We start from the raw sequence: 19318 nt of genomic DNA, 5'->3' as shown, positions 1-19318 counted from the left end.
CTCGTATGATGACGTTGTCTTTGATTACCCTAAATATCGAGTCTTTTAATCAAAGCCAACTTCTAGGGATGTTGACGTCTTTGTTGCAATAAGTGTAACGTTTCTGTGTAGATACTAACACCGCCATACCGATACTATCCATAGAACTTTGTTTTCCTTCACCCACATAACTTCTAAAAATGCTTCTCAGAAAAGTTACCCCTTATTTACTTCCTTTTTGTGTCCCCTGTGCCAATTATGACCAAGAAATAATATGCCTTTCAAGGTATTTCAGTGTGAATATCAAATGGTGTCTTTCTACATACAGTGCTGTTGATTCCTGCGGATTGTGCTGCGCTCTTTGTGTTCAGACATTGTTGAAATCCATCTGCAAGATTTCGTATTCCTCACGTCAACGAGAAATACTTATCATTGTATATTTCAATCCAACCCAACAATCCCAAAATGTGTTGAACGATTGACGACACCTGATAGCAGATAGTAAAAATATCAATAGTTTTATTATACTAGACATTCATGTCAATAACAAATTATTACAAAAATGTGGCACTCCTCTCCAGATGTCAGTGATGACAAGTAAATGTCCGTTTGATGTGCATAACAGATACAATGTCAACAAACATAAACACATAATGAGCGGTGAAGGACAGGTGACATTTCAATACAATGTGATGCATAACAAGTATTTAAAGCTGACAATTATTGATCTGGTAAACGTGTTTAATCGCACCAAACAACCAGTCAACACAATTATGTACTCCACTTTACGAAAACTATTAAACTAATTTCCTCGTTGAGTAATTGAAGACTGAAAGGTTATTCTTATCATGAAATATGGAATCTTGGTTTTATGAGACCATTATCAATATCAAATTGAAATCAAGACCCAAAGCCCAGATTTTAATCCAATTGAGTTTTGAAAAAAATCCCGTTTCTCTTTTCTTATACCCCTACTCTATTACATCCTCATTTCCACCCAAATCCCGATCTGAAGACCAATTCCCAGATCTCATTCCCATTTTCTTAATCTGAAAATAAAATCTCCATAAATCGGTCCAAGTTCAGAGTGTCCATTCACATTTCTTTTCATCCAAACCACACATAGAATCCACAGATGGCCTCGTGTCTTTATTCTCACTTCCTGAATCTCAAGCCTGAAATATCGATAGCCACACAACCAAAATACACGTCCATAAACTACTTAAGAAAGCACACAAAGTCCACATTAGTCTTCATCCGTACAGTTGATACGCCCCAATTTGGTAACTCAACACCCAAATCGTTCGATAAACCGTGACATGAAACCTCGCAAGAATATTTATTTTGAAAGGCTGGCATGTAAGAGACGCGTCCTAGTTGGTTGTGGGTAACTTCTACATTATCTCTATCATGCAGGTTCCCAGTGGCTTCGTTAACGACGGTCGTAAAAGGTGACCATTGAACCGACACTTGAAATGGATGGAGGTCTGATTGAGGCTGATATCCAAGCGAATTGCTTAAATTGAACCCCAGTTTGGCCGGTCCAAATTTGAGCACACTTTCAGAAAGTGGACTCATCACTTGTTAACACCAGTGGGTCGTGTTCAAGGTTATTAGGGGCTGGGGAGTAACCCTGTTGTTGATGCGTTCGTTCGTCACACTGATTACCCGGTTCGATTCCCCACATGGGTACAAAGTGTGAGGCCCATTTCCGGTGTCCCCCGCCGTGTTATTGCTAGAATATTGCTAAAAATGGCGTAAAACTAAACTCACTCCAGGGTTCTGTCTCATGTACAGATTAGGGCAGTTACGAACGACTCGCATCCACATGTATAATTAGTATATATATATATACATTACCAAAATACAACATTATATATATAGGTGATGACATTGTACAAAAATAAAAGAATCTCGATACATTTAATATGCTTGTAGATATCAGGCTTTGAGCCCTTACTGATATAATTTCGGACTACAAGTGGGCACATACACGCTGATATGATGCCATGCGCAATGTTTGTTTGTTGCTATCATCAAACTTGGCACCATAATTGATACCCGAAGCTGACAATCCTTTCAATTTACATGTAGTTACTTCTTACGACAACAACCTGTTACCTGAGACCTATTACCACAAAACGGTTATCCTTACTGGAGATATTCATTACCATGGGCTTTGGAGTTGCACTCAGCAAAATATTCAAGCTATATGACGGCGGTCTGCAAATAGTCGAGTCTCGATCAGACAATCCAGTGATCAACAGCATGAGCATCGATCTGCGCAATTGGGGAGCAATGACGTGTCAACCAGGTCAGCGAACCTGACCACCCGTTAGTTGCCTCTTACACAAGCATGAATTGCTGAATTGAGTTCTAACCCGAACCTTCACAGGTCGTAAACTTCACCGACTTGCTTAATGGTGATACCAGTACTCCGAACGACAGACACTTGACGCAAAGATCATTTCTTTCCTCATAATATGTTAATGCTCTTTGTTGATACTAGTCTAAGTATCAGATATAATCATATAGGTCATCTCTTTTAATATGTAACATAGTGCAAGCATATATTTAGCAATGATGTTTACTGATACTGTTAAATGTTTTCTGATACTTAAATCTCTTTCAACATGTAACATAGTGCAAGCATATATTTAGCAATGATGTTTACTGATACTGCTAAATGTATACTGATACTGGTAAATGTTTACTGATACTGGTAAAGTTGCGTGTGTGTGTCTCTCGGCATAGTGTGCTAGCTAGCGTCTTATATCTAATATTTCATTGACGTAAATAGACGTAAATATCAAAATATTTTGGAATATAGTGGTGATGATGGATATTCTATTTCGAATGTCTGAAAAAGGAAAGGGGCTATTGTTTCTGAGTGGGCATCAGTTACCACATAGTCCATCTTAAACAAATCTGTTCAGTTGTCTTCAGAAACTCCGCTAAATCTGTTGTAAGAACCGTGGGTGGAGTATCGTATGTCCTGGAATACTTTATTTCGTTTTGTTGTTGCATGCGATGTTTTTCGTGTGTAAAAACACATTGGTAAGTAAAAACACATTTTACAGTGAGATTGTGTTGAATGATGCGAGTGCATTTGCTCAGACAGCGTTGCAGTTTGATTACCTTTGCAGATGCACGTGTTTGTACAGAAGCGTAAGCACCCCCCCCCCCCCCCCCCCCCTCTCTCTCTCTCTCACACACACACACACACACACACACATCACCACTTGTATAAAGTATGCGTGTAATAGCTCAACAGAAATTATTTAATTTATGGTTATTGTCAAATCAAGTTGTGTTATGAGAGGTATGGAAGTAGCTTAAAATGCCGGACGTTGTCGTATAAATGCACTGCTGATGGATTTGTTTTAAAGCCTTGTGTCTTTTGTCGATCTCGTAAACGAATGGGAAAAAATTAATATGCTTTCGCTCATATCATATATGTGGTCAATTAAAGTATTACTTCATCAAAATTCGGAAAAAGATCGCTCTTCAAATTATTTACTTTCTGCTACATTTGGGTCACTTCGGACCTACGTCCTACAAGCACGTAATGCCACACCCATTTGTGCCATATGACATTAGACTGATACGATGATATCGTACGTTACGGATAATGAGGCATTACTACTATACAATACCAAACATTGGAACTTCCGGATCCATAAATGAATAATAAATGCTTCGTTGTACAAACACAAACTTCCTCTACACGTCCTCGTGGGCCAACCAATTATCATGATACACTTATTCAAACCTCACTGTTCTTTTACACATTTCTTGTTAAACAAGGAGCCCGTCTTGTACACAAAATTAGGAAATCGAGTTGGAACGAACGTGGTTCTAATGACTTCTGTTTTGTTAATTTACTGGGGTTTTTCTTCGTGGATGAAATTGAATACTGATTTTCTGTATAACAAATTCTAATTAAAGCAGCACGTATTTTAGTATTTCAGGGCAAGTTACATTTGTAATGATACCATGTGTATGTGACAAAATAATTAAGCGTTAAGGCGTGGATATGGCGTAATATGAATTACAAGACTATACAGTATCACTTTCCCTTACAATCTCAATCGATGTAGATAATATGAATGTGATAATATGCCCAAACATCTCCTCATCCACATATGCCCAATGATGCACTGTTCATCCGGCTCATCATCCACACATCCATGGAACCCCGATCTTCAAAGCTGGGTATTCTCCATCTCTTCTACAGGTAATATTTCTTGTAACAGTCTGGAAGATCCATTTGGAAAATGTACTTGGGTGAAAGACGTGTCTCGCACACCATGGTGTCTGTATCTTCCATGATAGTGATGTTGCTTTGCTTTCAAACCCATTGTTGGTAACAACGCGCTGTCTGACATTGCGCCACATTCGTCCGGCCCGACACATTTCTGAAATAAAAAATATGAGATTTGAATGCACCGATTCGCACAATCTGAACTCGAGAATGAATAATGTAAAAACTACGTCAATTCTAATATTGCCATTTCCCGTTTCCAAATCCTGTTTCCTCGTGCTAAAATGTATTTCCGCGATCAAGTGCATCTTGTTAATGTTTCTAAGAAAAGCGCGCTCAGCGACCTGGCAAACCTTTAGCTTTTAAAGTGATTGTTGAATATTCTGGTGAAAAATCTTTACTCTTGTAATTAACATTAATGGTTTCTATTCACCCATCTTACGCAAGACTAGTTCATATTCCCGCCAGGCCACTTGTTTTACTTGGGATGGTATTGACTTTTAAATGTGTCGGTTCATTGTCTCTGGAGTGAATTGTTTGAATTGGCTGAAATTCATTAAGACGAACTCCTTACATCTTGGCTGTGGATTCTGTATGAGTTTTCTTCTTGGCGGTATCTGGAAGATAAAAGGTGGCACATTTAAGTTCCTCGAGTGTTTATTGCTTGTGGTTTGTTTAAATTCTTGTGGCCATTTTGGTAATTTGCAAAATGGCAATCAGGAACAACGAAGCGAATATCTATAATGTTTTATCCAAATGAAAATATTATATGTTTAAACATACATAAAATAGACTAAAGTAACTAAAGCTTTATGAAATGCGTATCCCGATGGTGGCTTGATAATTTGTGGTGTATCAAATATGGCTGAATATATCCCAACTGTTTTAACTTTACTGTTAGTTGCATATGCAGCGCTAGCTCTCTCTTCGCATATTGATGGTTGTAAGCAGGTAATGTAACAGGTAATTTGATATCATTGGGCTATAATATTATTAGATAGAAAGATAATTAGATTATTATGTATGTTACTCATATACAATTACAAAGACACCAGGACACTTTAGTTAGAGGTCGCGTAAGGAAGGCTTTTCAATCGGTCAATCGTCCTTGGAGCTTCTCAATAATTTGTAAAAGTGAAAGAAGGATTTAAACCAACAATTTGTATCTCCATGACGAACTAAAACGAGAAGTTCCCGAAGTAGAAAATTGAGGAGCGCTTCTATTTTGTTGTGGGTAATATATTTACATAATGCTCTGTCGTCTCAGTGCACAGTGACATCTCTACTCAAAAGCGAGTGTGAACGTACAGCGAGGTTCTGTGTTTTTTTCTTTTGAGAAAAGATAAAATGAGCAGTATTGTTCATTAAGACAGTCGGCAGCTAATCTATTTGCACAAGAGGCTTCGCAAACATTTCGTTTGATGAGTTCACTTATGTTTTCCCCAGGTCTTAATAAATAGAGGTATAGTATCATAAACTCTCTGATATCACTCATCACTGTGGCGGGAGACACCTCAATTTATTGAGTTTAAAACGTTATTGTTATTAGAATGGACATGAATATTGCCAACTGTACAAATGCTGTGCATATTTTATTAATAATATCATACGCGAAACTTCATATGCTATGGCTGGTGGCTTAAACTTATTAAAATGCTCTGTCCTGTTGTTTGCGGTCAAGTGCTTGACGTTTAAGGGTTTAGCTGCACTGGATTAGAATGACTGCAGTCTGTAAATGTAATATGATGTTATAGTCAGATTGTGAAATCAATCGTACAATGACAAATAGCTTCAGCCATTTCGTGAAATGACTACGAGACTAAGAGGGTCAGCCATCTTGCGTCATTTTGAGTAACAACAATCAATATACTTCAGTCATTTCATGAAATGTCATTTTATTCATATGCGCCGGACAAGGGTTTGTGAGGTGTGTCTCGTCTGGACACAACAAGTGTCAAACAACAGGTGTAAATGCTTCAAAGTCAATGCTTCAACAGTTGCTGTCAAGTGTTAGTTTAACTGTTAGTGACAATAAGTGATCCACTTTTGTAGGTCAAACTATTAAGTGAAATTGACAAAAGTGTATGGAATCTTGAATGACGCGAAATGGCTGACCCTGTTACGTGAAATTGTAACAAGATTTCATACAGATTCATTTGTTATAACAAAATTCCACACACAGATATATATATGTATGTGTGTGAGTGTGAGTGTGAGTGTGAGTGTGAGTGTGAGTGTGTGTGTGTGTGTGTGTGTGTGTATATATATATATATATATATGCACGTTGCTCATATATATATGAGAGGGACGCAATCAGCACGTTCGACGCAACCTCTTTTCGCCTGACATCGTTGTCATTATTGAATAGTCAGTTTCGATTGATTGAAAACACTGGTTTTGAAAAAAACGTCTTACCGAGAATGTTTAACGTATGTAAACATTGTCTGAACGATGGCTTTTTTATGTCCATGCACAATGCTGCTAAAGTGTACAGGTGAGAAACAAATACACCCCGTCGGCATGGCAACGTGCATATTGCATATCTCTGCAAACTCCTGACAGCAAACTGCGTAGCATAGTATACATTGTGTGTTGTACATTGTATGTTTCAGGTCAGAACATTGACACCGTGTTGCCAGGAGCTGACCTGACTATATGGCGACTGACTGGTCGCGTCTCACATTTCCATCAGACATAATGATACACATTCCGTATCGTGTGGTCAGACTCGCTGACTTGGTTGACACATGTCATCGTATCCCAGTTACGTCGGTCAATGCTCATACTGCTGATCTCTGGACTGTTTGGCCCAGACTCGATTTTCAGACCGCCGCCATTTAGCTGGAACATTTTTGAGTGTGGTGTAAAACTGAACTAGCTCTCACTCACTCACTCACTCACTCACCAAAACTATAGGCAACGTACAACAAACACGGTGCTCTCCCAATGTCCATTCTTAAGACGTTGACTACGATCAAAGTGAAGAATTCTTAGAACTACAAACGTTTCGAGAATAAGTGCCCTGCTACTTGGGATTTCGTACATGGATTGCCACGTTTCTCGTCAGTCGTGTCAATGTCAAAGAAGACAAAACATGTAACAATATCCAAAGTAATATCTAAGAAACGTGAAATGTCGATCATGTCAGTGCCGTTTTAATCAAATAGACTCTTGCCATTTGAGAGGTTGATGTGAGCTGTGTATATTACAACATAATTAAAAAGTAGAGCTATACGATCTAAATATATAACCAAGGCTTTCAATTCTTTTACGACACTGAACACGATATTCCTTGCAACTACATCTGGTGGCGTCATCAATCGATTGTTCGCTTATTCCAGAATTACTTGTATTACTTTTCACAAGCAAAAATGCCAGTGCTTCATATGCAAGATGAAATTTCATATGTTTTAACGAAAGCATATTACCGGTTGAGATTATTCTTCTAAACATTCGTTCTCCCAAAGGAGTGTTTCGACGAAGCAGCTAATTGTTTTTGGAGTCCTATTATGATGGTGTTGTGGAGGCCATTCAGCAAAAGACGGTTTTCTTTCTCACTCCAATGTATAATCACATTCCAAATAAGCCCTTAATTTGATTGTCTGCGTACCATCATATTGCAGTTGACATGATCCATAATTTATAAGACTGCTTAAGGTCAGTGGGGGCGTTTTTGATAGCATAGTGGTTAAAGCTTTCGCTCGTCACGCCGAATACCCGTTTTGATTCCATCGTGTTTTCAATGTGTGAAGTCCATTTCTGTCGTGATATTGCTGGAATATCGCTCTTTCGCTCACCTATGACTGGAATAAGTGACAGGACTCGACTGACCGCGGTACCTGCATAGATCATTGCTGCTACTATCAAGCACCATTTCGTCAGCCTCTGAAGCAATAGGTACTGGCTGCCATTGCACTGATGGCATATGAATGTCGTTGAATATATATAATTTTGTTAGTAACAAATAAACACATTTAAACTGAAAAGGAGCCCAAGTGAGCTGGGAGATTTAGGGGGAAATCTAGACTTTCTTCATTTAGAGCTGCAGCATTGCAGGGAGGGCTAGGCATTAGGGGAAATAATGTCGTTCAGGAACTGTGAGACAGACTACATCAGGTAGGGCTAGGCATTAGGGGAAATAATGCCGTTCAGGAACTGTGAGACAGACTACATCAGGGAGGGCTAGGCAATAGGGGAAATAATGCCGTTCAGGAACTGTGAGACAGACTACATTGCAGGGAGGGCTAGGTATTAGGGGAATTAATGTCGTTCAGGAACTGTGAGACAGACTTTGTTGTCATACCGCATCTTGCGTTGTGAACCTAATTTGCAGGAAAAACGTTCACTCGACTCAGTCGAGAGCAAACGTAAGGAGCATTGTGTAAGTATAAAGCTCAGAGAAGGGCCTCGGGACGCTCTTGCTTGTGAGAGACGGTGAAAAGGAACTGGTGGTCAAGTTGGGTGATTTGATTGATCGTGTGCTGTTGTAATCTTTCAGGTCGCACGTTGCTTGTTCAGATGTGTTGTCAACTCCATGTTCGTTTGATCCAAATTATTAATAACTGAATTATAATATTGATCTCAGGGTGCGAATATGACCTCATAAATACATTATACACTCGTGTCTATCACACCTCTTGACCGCTGACAAAAGACCAACAGAAAAAAAACTGCAACCCTATTTCTCTCTCAGCACGTCTTGTTTCTGATCTAAGACAAAGAGGCCTCTGATGTGTCCCATCCCTGAACATCACAGAGTCGTAAATGAGTTCTTCGGGCCGTCCCTTCACAGGACAACAGGTCGACTTCACACAGATATTAGCCTATGCTGTAAGCTATACCTGAAGCTGTTGACAGTGACGGGCCAAGGGGTCCGACATGGCGATCATACAACAGAGCACGCACGACTGGTATCATGTGGTCTGGCCTTCTGGATACCCAGAGAGTGTGGTGTTCACCGGCGTGCAGGACGTGACGTGTGATTACACTGATAACCCTTGAATGTTTCATGATCCTTCTCCATCATATTACACACGCGTTATTTCAGAATAGTAATTAGATCAAATATAGGCTGCGGTTGCGATGTAGACTTTGCAGGAGAACCATTGAAAACCGGCTCTTTATTTGGACGCTAACTGACGGCCATGTATTGAAGGATTGGAGGAGTTCTAGCCGTGGTACAATCAGAGAAATGGTTACGCTGTCAATAGGTGATGAATTATTTACACAAACTCTGATGTAGGCTATCGTATCTTCCTGGATATATTTTTTTATTTTAGCTACAGCAAACTAAAGGCGTTTTCCCGATTTTCACTCGATTGAAAGCGGGCGAGTATAGCACTAAACACTAGGTTGTTTCTATGCAACACTTATTCTATGGCTGTACTTCTTCCAATAACCGATTTTCAAAGCCTTAAGGATTGTCCAAATGAACCAATTTCAACAGATTCCCGGTTCAGAACTGCATCACTTCAATCTAGATCATGCGTTGTGATCGACAGATGCAATATGATACACTTCCTTAGACACATGATTTCAAACAGGAGTGTTTATATTTTAAATAGTGCAGTATTATTACTTATCGGAGATTCTCCAACACACCCTCCAATAAACCCTGCAATGACGATCACATGTGAACCCTCTTGACGATTCTGATCCGATAAGTACACAGAAGGCTGCCATACCGAGTTATAAATACAAATATCTGAAGCGTTTAAGGACTGAAGTAATTTTGCAGTTTTTAGGGATTACGATTCATGTTGTTGTGTGAGGGGAGTTTGTACAGGATCGGAAATCCATCCCCACTTAGGGAAAGGCGATAGGTTTTTGTACCGACAAGTCAATAAAACCCACGTTTATAGGGAGTAAGACAGATGTATCGTTAGACAGGTAGGTCATGTCCATCCATTTGAATAGAATGGTTCCGAAAGCAGATAATCTATTTTAAACCGTGATGTATTACTCAATGATTTTGGCGTGAATGGCAGATACCGATAGCTTCGGCTGCAGTTAATGCTTTTACATTTTCCTTGTGGAGAGGTCTTCTTTGTGAGTGGCCGCGCGTGGTGAGATAGGCTTAAAACCGCTTTGAACAATGTATCGGTTATATCATGACTTGACAGCTTCAAGTAGGAGGAAAGCCGAAAACCCTTTTACAGAATAAAGACATTTGGAGTGACGGAAGTTATGATTTTGTGGTTCTTTCACCATTTATGAGAACGGATGAGACGTGTACTATCGAGTTGTTTACCGTAACAGCGGATATTAATTGACTGTACATAGTTTCCATTGTAGAATACGCTTAGTTTTTTACTTGTAAACACACCACTTTTACGTGATGTTTTAATATATTTTAATTCCAATTTGAATCAGGTTTTGGAAGTTTTGGAAATTCAGTATTATCAGTCTAAAATCAAACTGCTGTTTATTATCGTCAGTGTTTGCCGTAGGCGCTAAATTGAAAACTGTTTCATTCTCATTTCATTAGCTTCTCATAAGCGTTGATAATTAAGATAAGAGAATCTGTAAACCAAGCAAATCATATCAAGGCTACGTCATCTCCTGTTTCTCAGAAATGGTTCCTTTGAAAACCGGACCTTCAAACACACCTTCATTAAGAATCACAGTCCTACATGAAAGTTTAATGTTTCTTTTCGTCTTCTCAGAATGTGCTCGGGTTGACAGCGACAGACAATTAGTTCATTTCTTGTCAATTATAATTGGTGTCCAACCTCAGACAGCCAGACAAGTAAGCTACAGCCGACCCATCACCTCAGGTAAAATTGCACCGGATGTTTAATCATGATTTATTAATAATTAAGGAACCTATATCAGCGATTAGCTTCGCGGCACTTTGAACACTGGGAAATGGAGACCGGTTCCTCTACTGAAGATAAATTGAGTCCTTATCTTTATGTAGTTGGTTCGACCCCTGGATCAGTCTGGAAAAACGTTTTAAAAAGTTTTGAATTGGGTTCTGTCAAAAGTTTCAGATTAGTTAGACTACGCTCTTTCAAGCACTAATTATGTGTCTCCCAAAGCTCTCTTGGGGGTTTAGTGACGCTCGAGTGTCTTTTATACATCACTCTGTCTGGGACGAAAATGGGCATGTGCGTATTTCGATGAAAAATAACACGAGGGAGAGTCACTTTGACAGACACTGGGAAACTTTCTTTTGACACAACGTGTCCTGTCGTTTTCTGTCTTGAAGTTGTAGGAAATTATGTGAATCGTGACATATTTGCATGATGGAAATTAGCACACGTAGATCCTGGGGGATAAATGATGTATTGAGTATTTATCTATTCGACAGTTGTATAGGTTGTCTGGTATTCTAGTGCACAAGCATCAGACCAAGGATATCTAAAAATTGCTTCCTAAAATGCTGAAATAATAATTTAACCTCGGGTTTTAAAAAACAAACACTCTTTACTATACAGGCCGACTAGTTTCAAAATAGTTTCTGTGGTTGCAAGAAAGATTTGATTCCTGACTGAAAAATACCACGTTGTGAGAGGCTAACTAAAGGTAAGCTGTCTCAAGCACCCCTGTGCAATATTACAGTAGTCAAATATTAATGATGCGACCATTTCCTGACGAGATATATGAGCCTGATTCTCAATGTTAGTATATCGCAATGGACTGCAAAATATAATTTAATGTCATTTTCGGTTTGCTGGCCCAGACGGATACCGGATGTATATTGCTGGCCTCCTAAGATGATATTACGCAGTTCAGCATGAAGGAAACTTGGACGTACCATGACGTCATGCCAACCAGCCCTTATTTTATTTCCGTAATAAGGAGCGCCAGGCAAGGTAACAAGTGTCATATTTTAACGTACTCTCGTATGTTTTAATGGGTTCCACAGATCTCTAAGTTAACCTATAGTCTCAACCTGAAAATCGACAAGTTCTTTCTTAAATCATTCTTTCAGCTGCAGATATGACAAACTTACTTCCTGTGAGCAGCGGGTACCCTTTTAAACTGTCCCCTTTGCTCAAATGCACGGCAAAGGTGATACAGTGGTTTAATGTACGCTCTATTTTAGTCTTAATTCAGGTGCATTTATCACTCTCTGAAAGCAAAAGTGTTCACAAAATCGAAAGTGGAACCAGAATCATATGAAAATTCCTAAATCAGCCTTCTCTACACATCGGGTTTCGTAACTCTACTCTTAAAATTGCTGCATGTCCAATACATACAAGAACCACAATGAACTAATTATAGTTCCATCCACTGAATACTGGTTTAATAAAGACTTCTAAAATTTATCTCTAGATGTTAATTATCGCGTGACCTTTACTATACCCCGTCCTGTACAGGTATTAATGTAACAAAGTATGCTATGTTGGTGCAAAGGTCGATTAGAAGAAAGGGCACAATTCTAATCAAAGTTAATGACCCGCTGGATGCGCAGCTGATGAGCACGCGTGGACAGTGTCCTGTTTCATCAGCGGAATGAACTTGGCCATAAAGGTCAGGGGCATCGATTGAATTCCATTAAGGCCTCAGTTGGTAATGGCCATTGATAATGAGAGCTGACCACAAAGGAAATGAACTTAAAATGTTACTTTACCTTTTCACTGTGCAGAAAGCTATGAGTCCAAGTATTCCGATTAAAACGAAAGTGCCTCCAATCAGGAGGATGATGCACAAAACTCCACATGTCCAGTGGTCAGGTACCCGTACGCCTCTCACACTGATAATTTTGATATGGGTATTATTAGCGTCAGAAATATTAAAAAGCATTCCATTATATCTAACAACAGTATGGGTGGAGTTCTTCCCCTTGTTGTTTGAACCATGAGAGTTATCGCCCTTTGATACTTTTACACCCGTCAATATCAGTCCTGAATCTGTATCATTTCCTTGGAAGTATTTTTCCTTGGTCTCACCACAGTAAGGTCTGCACGTGTTTAAGCAGTAATTGTTATATAAATCAAACAAGCTTTCACACTCTGTGGCGTTTTCTTCCATACACCGTTCTATGACGTCAAGGGTTGTGTTACATGGAATGTATGAATCATAGTACTGAAGGCATCGTTTCAGGATAGATGTACTCTCCTCACAACTAATCGTCTTTCTGGAGAAATAGTTGCACGCCAAAGTAAAGTTCCAGATGGGAGGGCAAGGTGCGGTGAAAAGGAATTCCGCCATGTTGGATTTTCTTCTGTCGTCATTTGACGTTGAGTTGACGTCTTCACGTGTATCGACGTCTTCGTCAGAAAACTGAAAGTAAAGGACTGTTGTTATTAAGATACATTACATTAATCGCATGTCATTAATGTATTTGACTAACTGCCCGATTAAACAAAAAATGTGTCACCAATTCCAACGTAGTATCTATTCCAGAGCAGTGCCGAATGTTAATCATGTATCACCTTTCTCAAATCGATCTAATTAAGATCAGATGGTGATAGTGTGTGAACACCATCAACCATTAGTTTCCAAAGGGGATGTTAACTCATGACGTGTGGATTCGAAGCACCACAGTTATCCTCTCGCCGTTGGTTCGAATCCCAGTTTTATCTCGATTATGATCCGTGGTATATCAACGCCATGTCCAGATAAAATATCAAGAGAGCCAGATTTTGGAATGCACTTCTACTGAAAACCTACATGTAGATGTTTGATATGCATTAAGAAGTTGGTAGGCTAGCGCATCACAAAGGTAAGTAACAGCATCCACCCCACTAAATATCGAAAGAATATAGAAATGCATTGTGTCGTCCACGTGAATGAGAATTACGAAAACGTAAAACTCGGATTGGTCTACTGCGGGCGTCCCTCCTACATTTATCAGACACGCTTGTGTGCTGGTCAAAGCGGCGTTAAACTCACCTCACCCTCTCAGTCTAACACCAAAACCACCTCCTTAAACGCGTCCTTTTTAGTTCCCTACAAGTAGGGCAATGAAATACTCAGTATACATTTTACGTTCGTACTTTGAGTGCCCAAAGCACATGGACAATGTTCGTTTCAGTAACGATAAACAGTCTTCTGTTAATGGACTTTAGACAAGTGAAACGACATTTAATCCCATCAAACAAACACAGAGGCTATCTACTTTGTTACGGCTGTGGAATACACAGATAAAAGGTGACAAGAATGGCAAAAGCTCAGCGGGAAGAAATTGAACGTTCTTCGAGACAAAAAGACACGAGAAATGAATGCATGAATCAATGATGTTTTAGACCTGTCACTTGTTAGTATTCAAATGTAACACTGTTCTATCAACTGTCCGCATTGACGTGTAACACTGCTCCATCAACTGTCCGTATTCACATGTAACATTGTTCTATCGATTGTCCGTATGCACATGTAAGACTGCTCCATCAACTGTTAGTATTCACGTGTAACACTTCCCTTTCAACTGTCCGTATTCACATTTAACACTGCTCCATCAACTCTCCGTATTCACAAGTAACACTGCTCCATAAACTGTCCATATTCACGTGTAACACTGACCCATCAACTCTCCGTATTGGCATGTAATACTGCTCCATCAACTGTCCCTGTTCACATGTAACACTGTTTTATCAACTGTCCCTGTTCACATGTAACACTGTTTTATCAACTGTCCGTATTCACATGTAACACTGTTTTATCAACTGTCCGTATTCACATGTAACACTGTTTTATCAACTGTCCGTATTCACATGTAACACTGTTTTATCAACTGTCCCTGTTCACATGTAACACTGTTTTATCAACTGTCCCTGTTCACATGTAACACTGCTCCATAAACTGTCCGTATTCACATGTAACACTGACCCATCAAGTCTCCGTATTGGCATGTAATACTGCTCCATCAACTGTCCCTGTTCACATGTAACACTGTTTTATCAACTGTCCGTCTTCACATGTAACACTGCTCCATAAACTGTCCGTATTCACATGTAACACTGACCCATCAAGTCTCCGTATTGGCATGTAATACTGCTCCATCAACTGTCCCTGTTCACATGTAACACTGTTTTATCAACTGTCCGTATTCATATGTAACACTGGTCTATCAGCTGTGCGTATTCGCATTAAAACACGTCAGATAGTCAATGTCGTGATTTCTGTCCCACGTGGTCCACCAAGGATCTGATATACAAAAAATGGATTACTGAGATGCCACAGTGTTAAGGCTTGAACACAGTTGATGACGATTGACGGTTGGAGTTAGTATAGCCTATTGTACACCTCACTTGCGTATCCATCTAATCTTTATTGCAATTCGGTGAGCTAACTCCAATTTTGATTTTCGAAGCTCTCTTAGAGCTAAGGTAATAGTTAGTGCCAGTCATTAACATTAAAGGTCACATGCAACGTAAAACACAACTTTGCAGATTCTGGTACCTTTCGGTATGCACTTACTGAAACAAATCATAACAAATGCCAATTCAAACTATAAAGTTGAAAAAAAACGCCACGAAAAAAAGCCCACGAAATCGGAGTTCAAACGTTTCACTAAATTCCCCCCAGCGCTGGGGGGAAAACTGGTTTCAACAGCTGTGTTGCGCTGCGTCCATGCGCAGTGAATAGGTTCGCGGAGCTTGAAACAGTATGCATGCCCAGCGTCAGAGGTCGTGAGCAGTAGTCTAATCTAGGTTGTGTACACAAACAAGTAAATATTCTACTCGTTACGTAAAACAACTTGTTGATGGTGGTAAGCAGTCTCTGTCACAGAGAAAGCTCAGTGTCTGGTTTATTCACACCTATATGTCTGTCTGCCTGTCTGCTAAAGACAACATGCAATACACAGCTTCAATCATTGACCACGTGCAATTTGAACTTAACACCTACAAGACTATACGACATAAAGAAAATAAGTTGATTTATGACTCGTGCACCCGAGTCCCGTGTCTGCCATATTATGTAATTAGGCACGTGTGATACACATGACAAGTTTTTATGTCTGTGGGTTGCAAACAAATTACATCCATTTTTTCGGATGACTGGATCTGACGGAAACTTATGCAAACTCTTGTCAGTTTCAAGTCCTGCTTTGTACTTGGACGAATGACAGATTCCAGCCACGCAGTAGTTTACTGTCTCTACTGACATGATGTTTTATTGGATCGAAAATTCAGAGATCATGTATTTTCTAAACCCAACATCTCTATATACATTCTTCATGAATAAAAACTTCTTTTCGTGTATATGATTTTGTTTGACAACAGTATATGAATCCATGCTGAAACGACGCATCAAGTACACAAAAAGAAGTTGTTATCCATAAAGTATCTTCCTTTCTTGTGACTCGCCATGCGTCTAAAACAGATCATCTGTCTGTATACACAATGAACCCTCAGCATATCAGCAAATGAAACAGCCAATCGGGAGCCGTCGTTACACTTGAGTGCATATCCAACCGCTATGACTGGGTTCGGTCTCCCGAGGGCTTCGTTTCGGGGGAAGTAAGCCCAAGTACAAAATATTGCACTTTTGAATCGCGATTGTACGCTTATAATTTTGTTTATTTGTTTTTTTAAAAGCAGCAATGTATATAATATGTCATGAATAAGTGATAAATGTGTTTTAATTATGTTTGATTTTTTGGTTGCATGTGACTTTTAACTTTCGACTAATTTAGCTCTAAGAGAGCTTCGAAAATCTAGGCCCTGGGTTTGCCTTTTCTTCCATTGATACTCTCGTCAAACAAAAACATGTGAAAGACGTTTCTCTCCTACCACATGAGGTCAAAATGCACTGTTGCACTGTATATGTTTCACATTGCTCGAAAATATATATGTCATCAGAGTGATGCAACATAAATTAACATGCTCTAGGCTTTTTTATTTTATTTTATTTTTATTTTTATTATTTGTTATATTTATTCATTATTTCTTCTTTGTCCAAACAAAGAAAATTGACAATAGCAATAGGAAGAACACGAAGGAAAAAAAGAAGAAAACACTACTTTCATGTTTTCAGTGATGGATCTTCTGTCAGGGATTACGGAATGGAGTTTCTCGTGACGGATAATCAGTTCACAACCCAAAGTTAATGCATGTAATGTAGGTGTTCTTTTGTGTTTATACATTTGGCAACATTTAAGCTAGAATATGGCCAGTTTGGTTACTTCAATAATCCTCACATAGGGAAAGAGTCGGTTTAATCCTGTTGGTAAGCCAGCTTCCCGAACATCAAACATGGGGTGATATTTATGACACGGTTTCAACCTGAGACGTACATGCTGAGAAGCACAAAAAAGAAAATTAGAAATTGATTGAATCATTATACGAAGCATTATATCCAGATTATATGAATTAGACCGGAATGGAATAGCTCAGTCGGTTATAAGAAAACAAAATGAGCGTCTTCCGTAACTTTTACATTTCTGCATAGAAATTACATTCCTTGGCTATTACAGGCATAAAACAAGGAATTTTCGTTTATGTCTCAGAGACATTTTATAACGCAGTGCACGAAAAAGTTAATTGAAGTGAAATAATTTTCAAGAGTAAATCCGAATTTCACACTTTCATTTCTGATTGATTAACTGTTAATGCTCGCAGTTATTTTTTGGCGATAGCTCTCGGGTCATGTTGGCATTATTAACAAAACAACTTTCTTTTCAAAGATTTCTTGCAGTTTAATTACAAGCTTTCCTGTTTCATTATATCCTCAACGTTTTCAACCGAAGTTTCTGCCATTACTGTAAGCGTTTCTGACAAACAGTCACTAGGTTACCGTCAGTTATGTGAAAGATAAAAGAAGTTCTACGTTTTTACTATGGTCTATAGCCTGCTGTAAATGAACAAGTAAATGGATCACGAAATGGCAGGTAGAACCACTTGCTGTCAGACATTAGGCAGATTAAACATAAATACACACGAAGATAGACATACATGCACACTAACTGAGAAGAAAAAAAGTGAGCTGTTAAGGCAGGTTACGAGCTGGTTGTGAACATCTGACGTGGGATGAAATGCTCTCTCTCTCTCTCTCGGTACATTTTACATTTCAAGTTGTAGCCGACCAGCGTTTTACTTACGCCGTTAGTATCAGTACTCCGGCAACATCACGATGGGGGACACCAGAAATAGGCTTCACACAATGTACTTATTTCAGGAAACGAACCCGGGCCTTCGGTCTGACGAGCGAACGCTTCACACTCTAGACCACCCTACCATCCACTTTTTGTATGACGCAAACGGAATCGAATTTCTGACCTTCTGCTCGACAGGACGACGCCCAACCCTTTAGACGGATGTGTGAAAAATGAAGCTTCTTATAAACTGAAAACTAATAGCTTTTTCATGGGAAGCGAAAAGTAATCCATTCGTACAGTGACGCGCAAAATTTATTTCTTTCTCTAACTTCTTTTGAGTAGTATGTGTTCTGGATTCCCAGGCATTGTAGGTCTTCAGAACGTCAAGTGAATTCTTTGAGACTGCATGGCTTTATTATGGGACAACAGTGACAATGCACCCATACAACTGATTATCACAGTATTGTTTACCGTGACTCGGGTACTCGAAACCGGGTCGGGTACGGCTGGATTCGAGTACCCGGGAAGGGAGAGAACTCTGTAATGAAAAGGGCAGATAATAACCTGTCTTTTCATAACAGATGTGGCACGCATTTACATCATTGGTAGTGTCCGACTGATGACTTTGTTTTTGACAAGGAACGTTAGTAACGGCGTTAGTCTTTATATTGGTTGAACAGACGTGAATCTAAAAAAAACTAAGAATAGATTTGTTTAAATGTCTTATTGCCACCCTTTCACGATTTCTGTAATAATATCTGTCAACTCTTGACTGAATATTCATGTAGTTGACAGAAATGCTGTATTCCTTACATTTCCGGGTACTCGATTCCGATTCGGGTACGTACATGCAGGTACTCGATTCCATTTTTTCCTACCCGTCCCAGTTCTACCCGTGACAGTACGTGAACAGCACAACAGCACTCCTTCACTCCTTTCATTCCCGTGGGTCTTTGCCAGGTAAACAACTGACCTGCACGGCAAGCTTAAAAGAGGTGCAAACTGTTTGTCAGATGCTCAACAGTTTCGAGAACATAAAGGTTGGTCATTATGTAACATTGATTCATAAATACGTGATAAGAGTTGG

The 19318-nt window shown here is 39.3% G+C and overlaps 1 protein-coding gene across 1 annotated transcript in view; it reads right to left on the bottom strand.

Annotated features, from left to right (window-relative positions):
- Nucleotides 1-3921: 3921 nt before the first annotated feature.
- LOC137295069 (uncharacterized) overlaps nucleotides 3922-19318 on the bottom strand; it is a 50194-nt gene continuing 34797 nt past the window's right edge. Inside the window, exons 2-4 of the mRNA XM_067826339.1 lie at nucleotides 12823-13475; nucleotides 4818-4860; nucleotides 3922-4397 (exon numbers count right to left, since the gene is read on the bottom strand). Of these exons, the coding sequence (XP_067682440.1) occupies nucleotides 4185-4397; nucleotides 4818-4860; nucleotides 12823-13475 (909 nt within the window). The 3' untranslated portion in view covers nucleotides 3922-4184. The remainder of the gene's footprint in view (nucleotides 4398-4817; nucleotides 4861-12822; nucleotides 13476-19318) is intronic.

The sequence above is a fragment of the Haliotis asinina genome, chromosome 8 (assembly GCF_037392515.1).
Source record: "Haliotis asinina isolate JCU_RB_2024 chromosome 8, JCU_Hal_asi_v2, whole genome shotgun sequence".
Lineage (NCBI taxonomy): Eukaryota > Metazoa > Mollusca > Gastropoda > Lepetellida > Haliotidae > Haliotis > Haliotis asinina.
The sequence above is the reverse complement of the archived record's forward strand: the minus strand, read 5'-3'. Positions and strand labels throughout refer to the sequence as shown.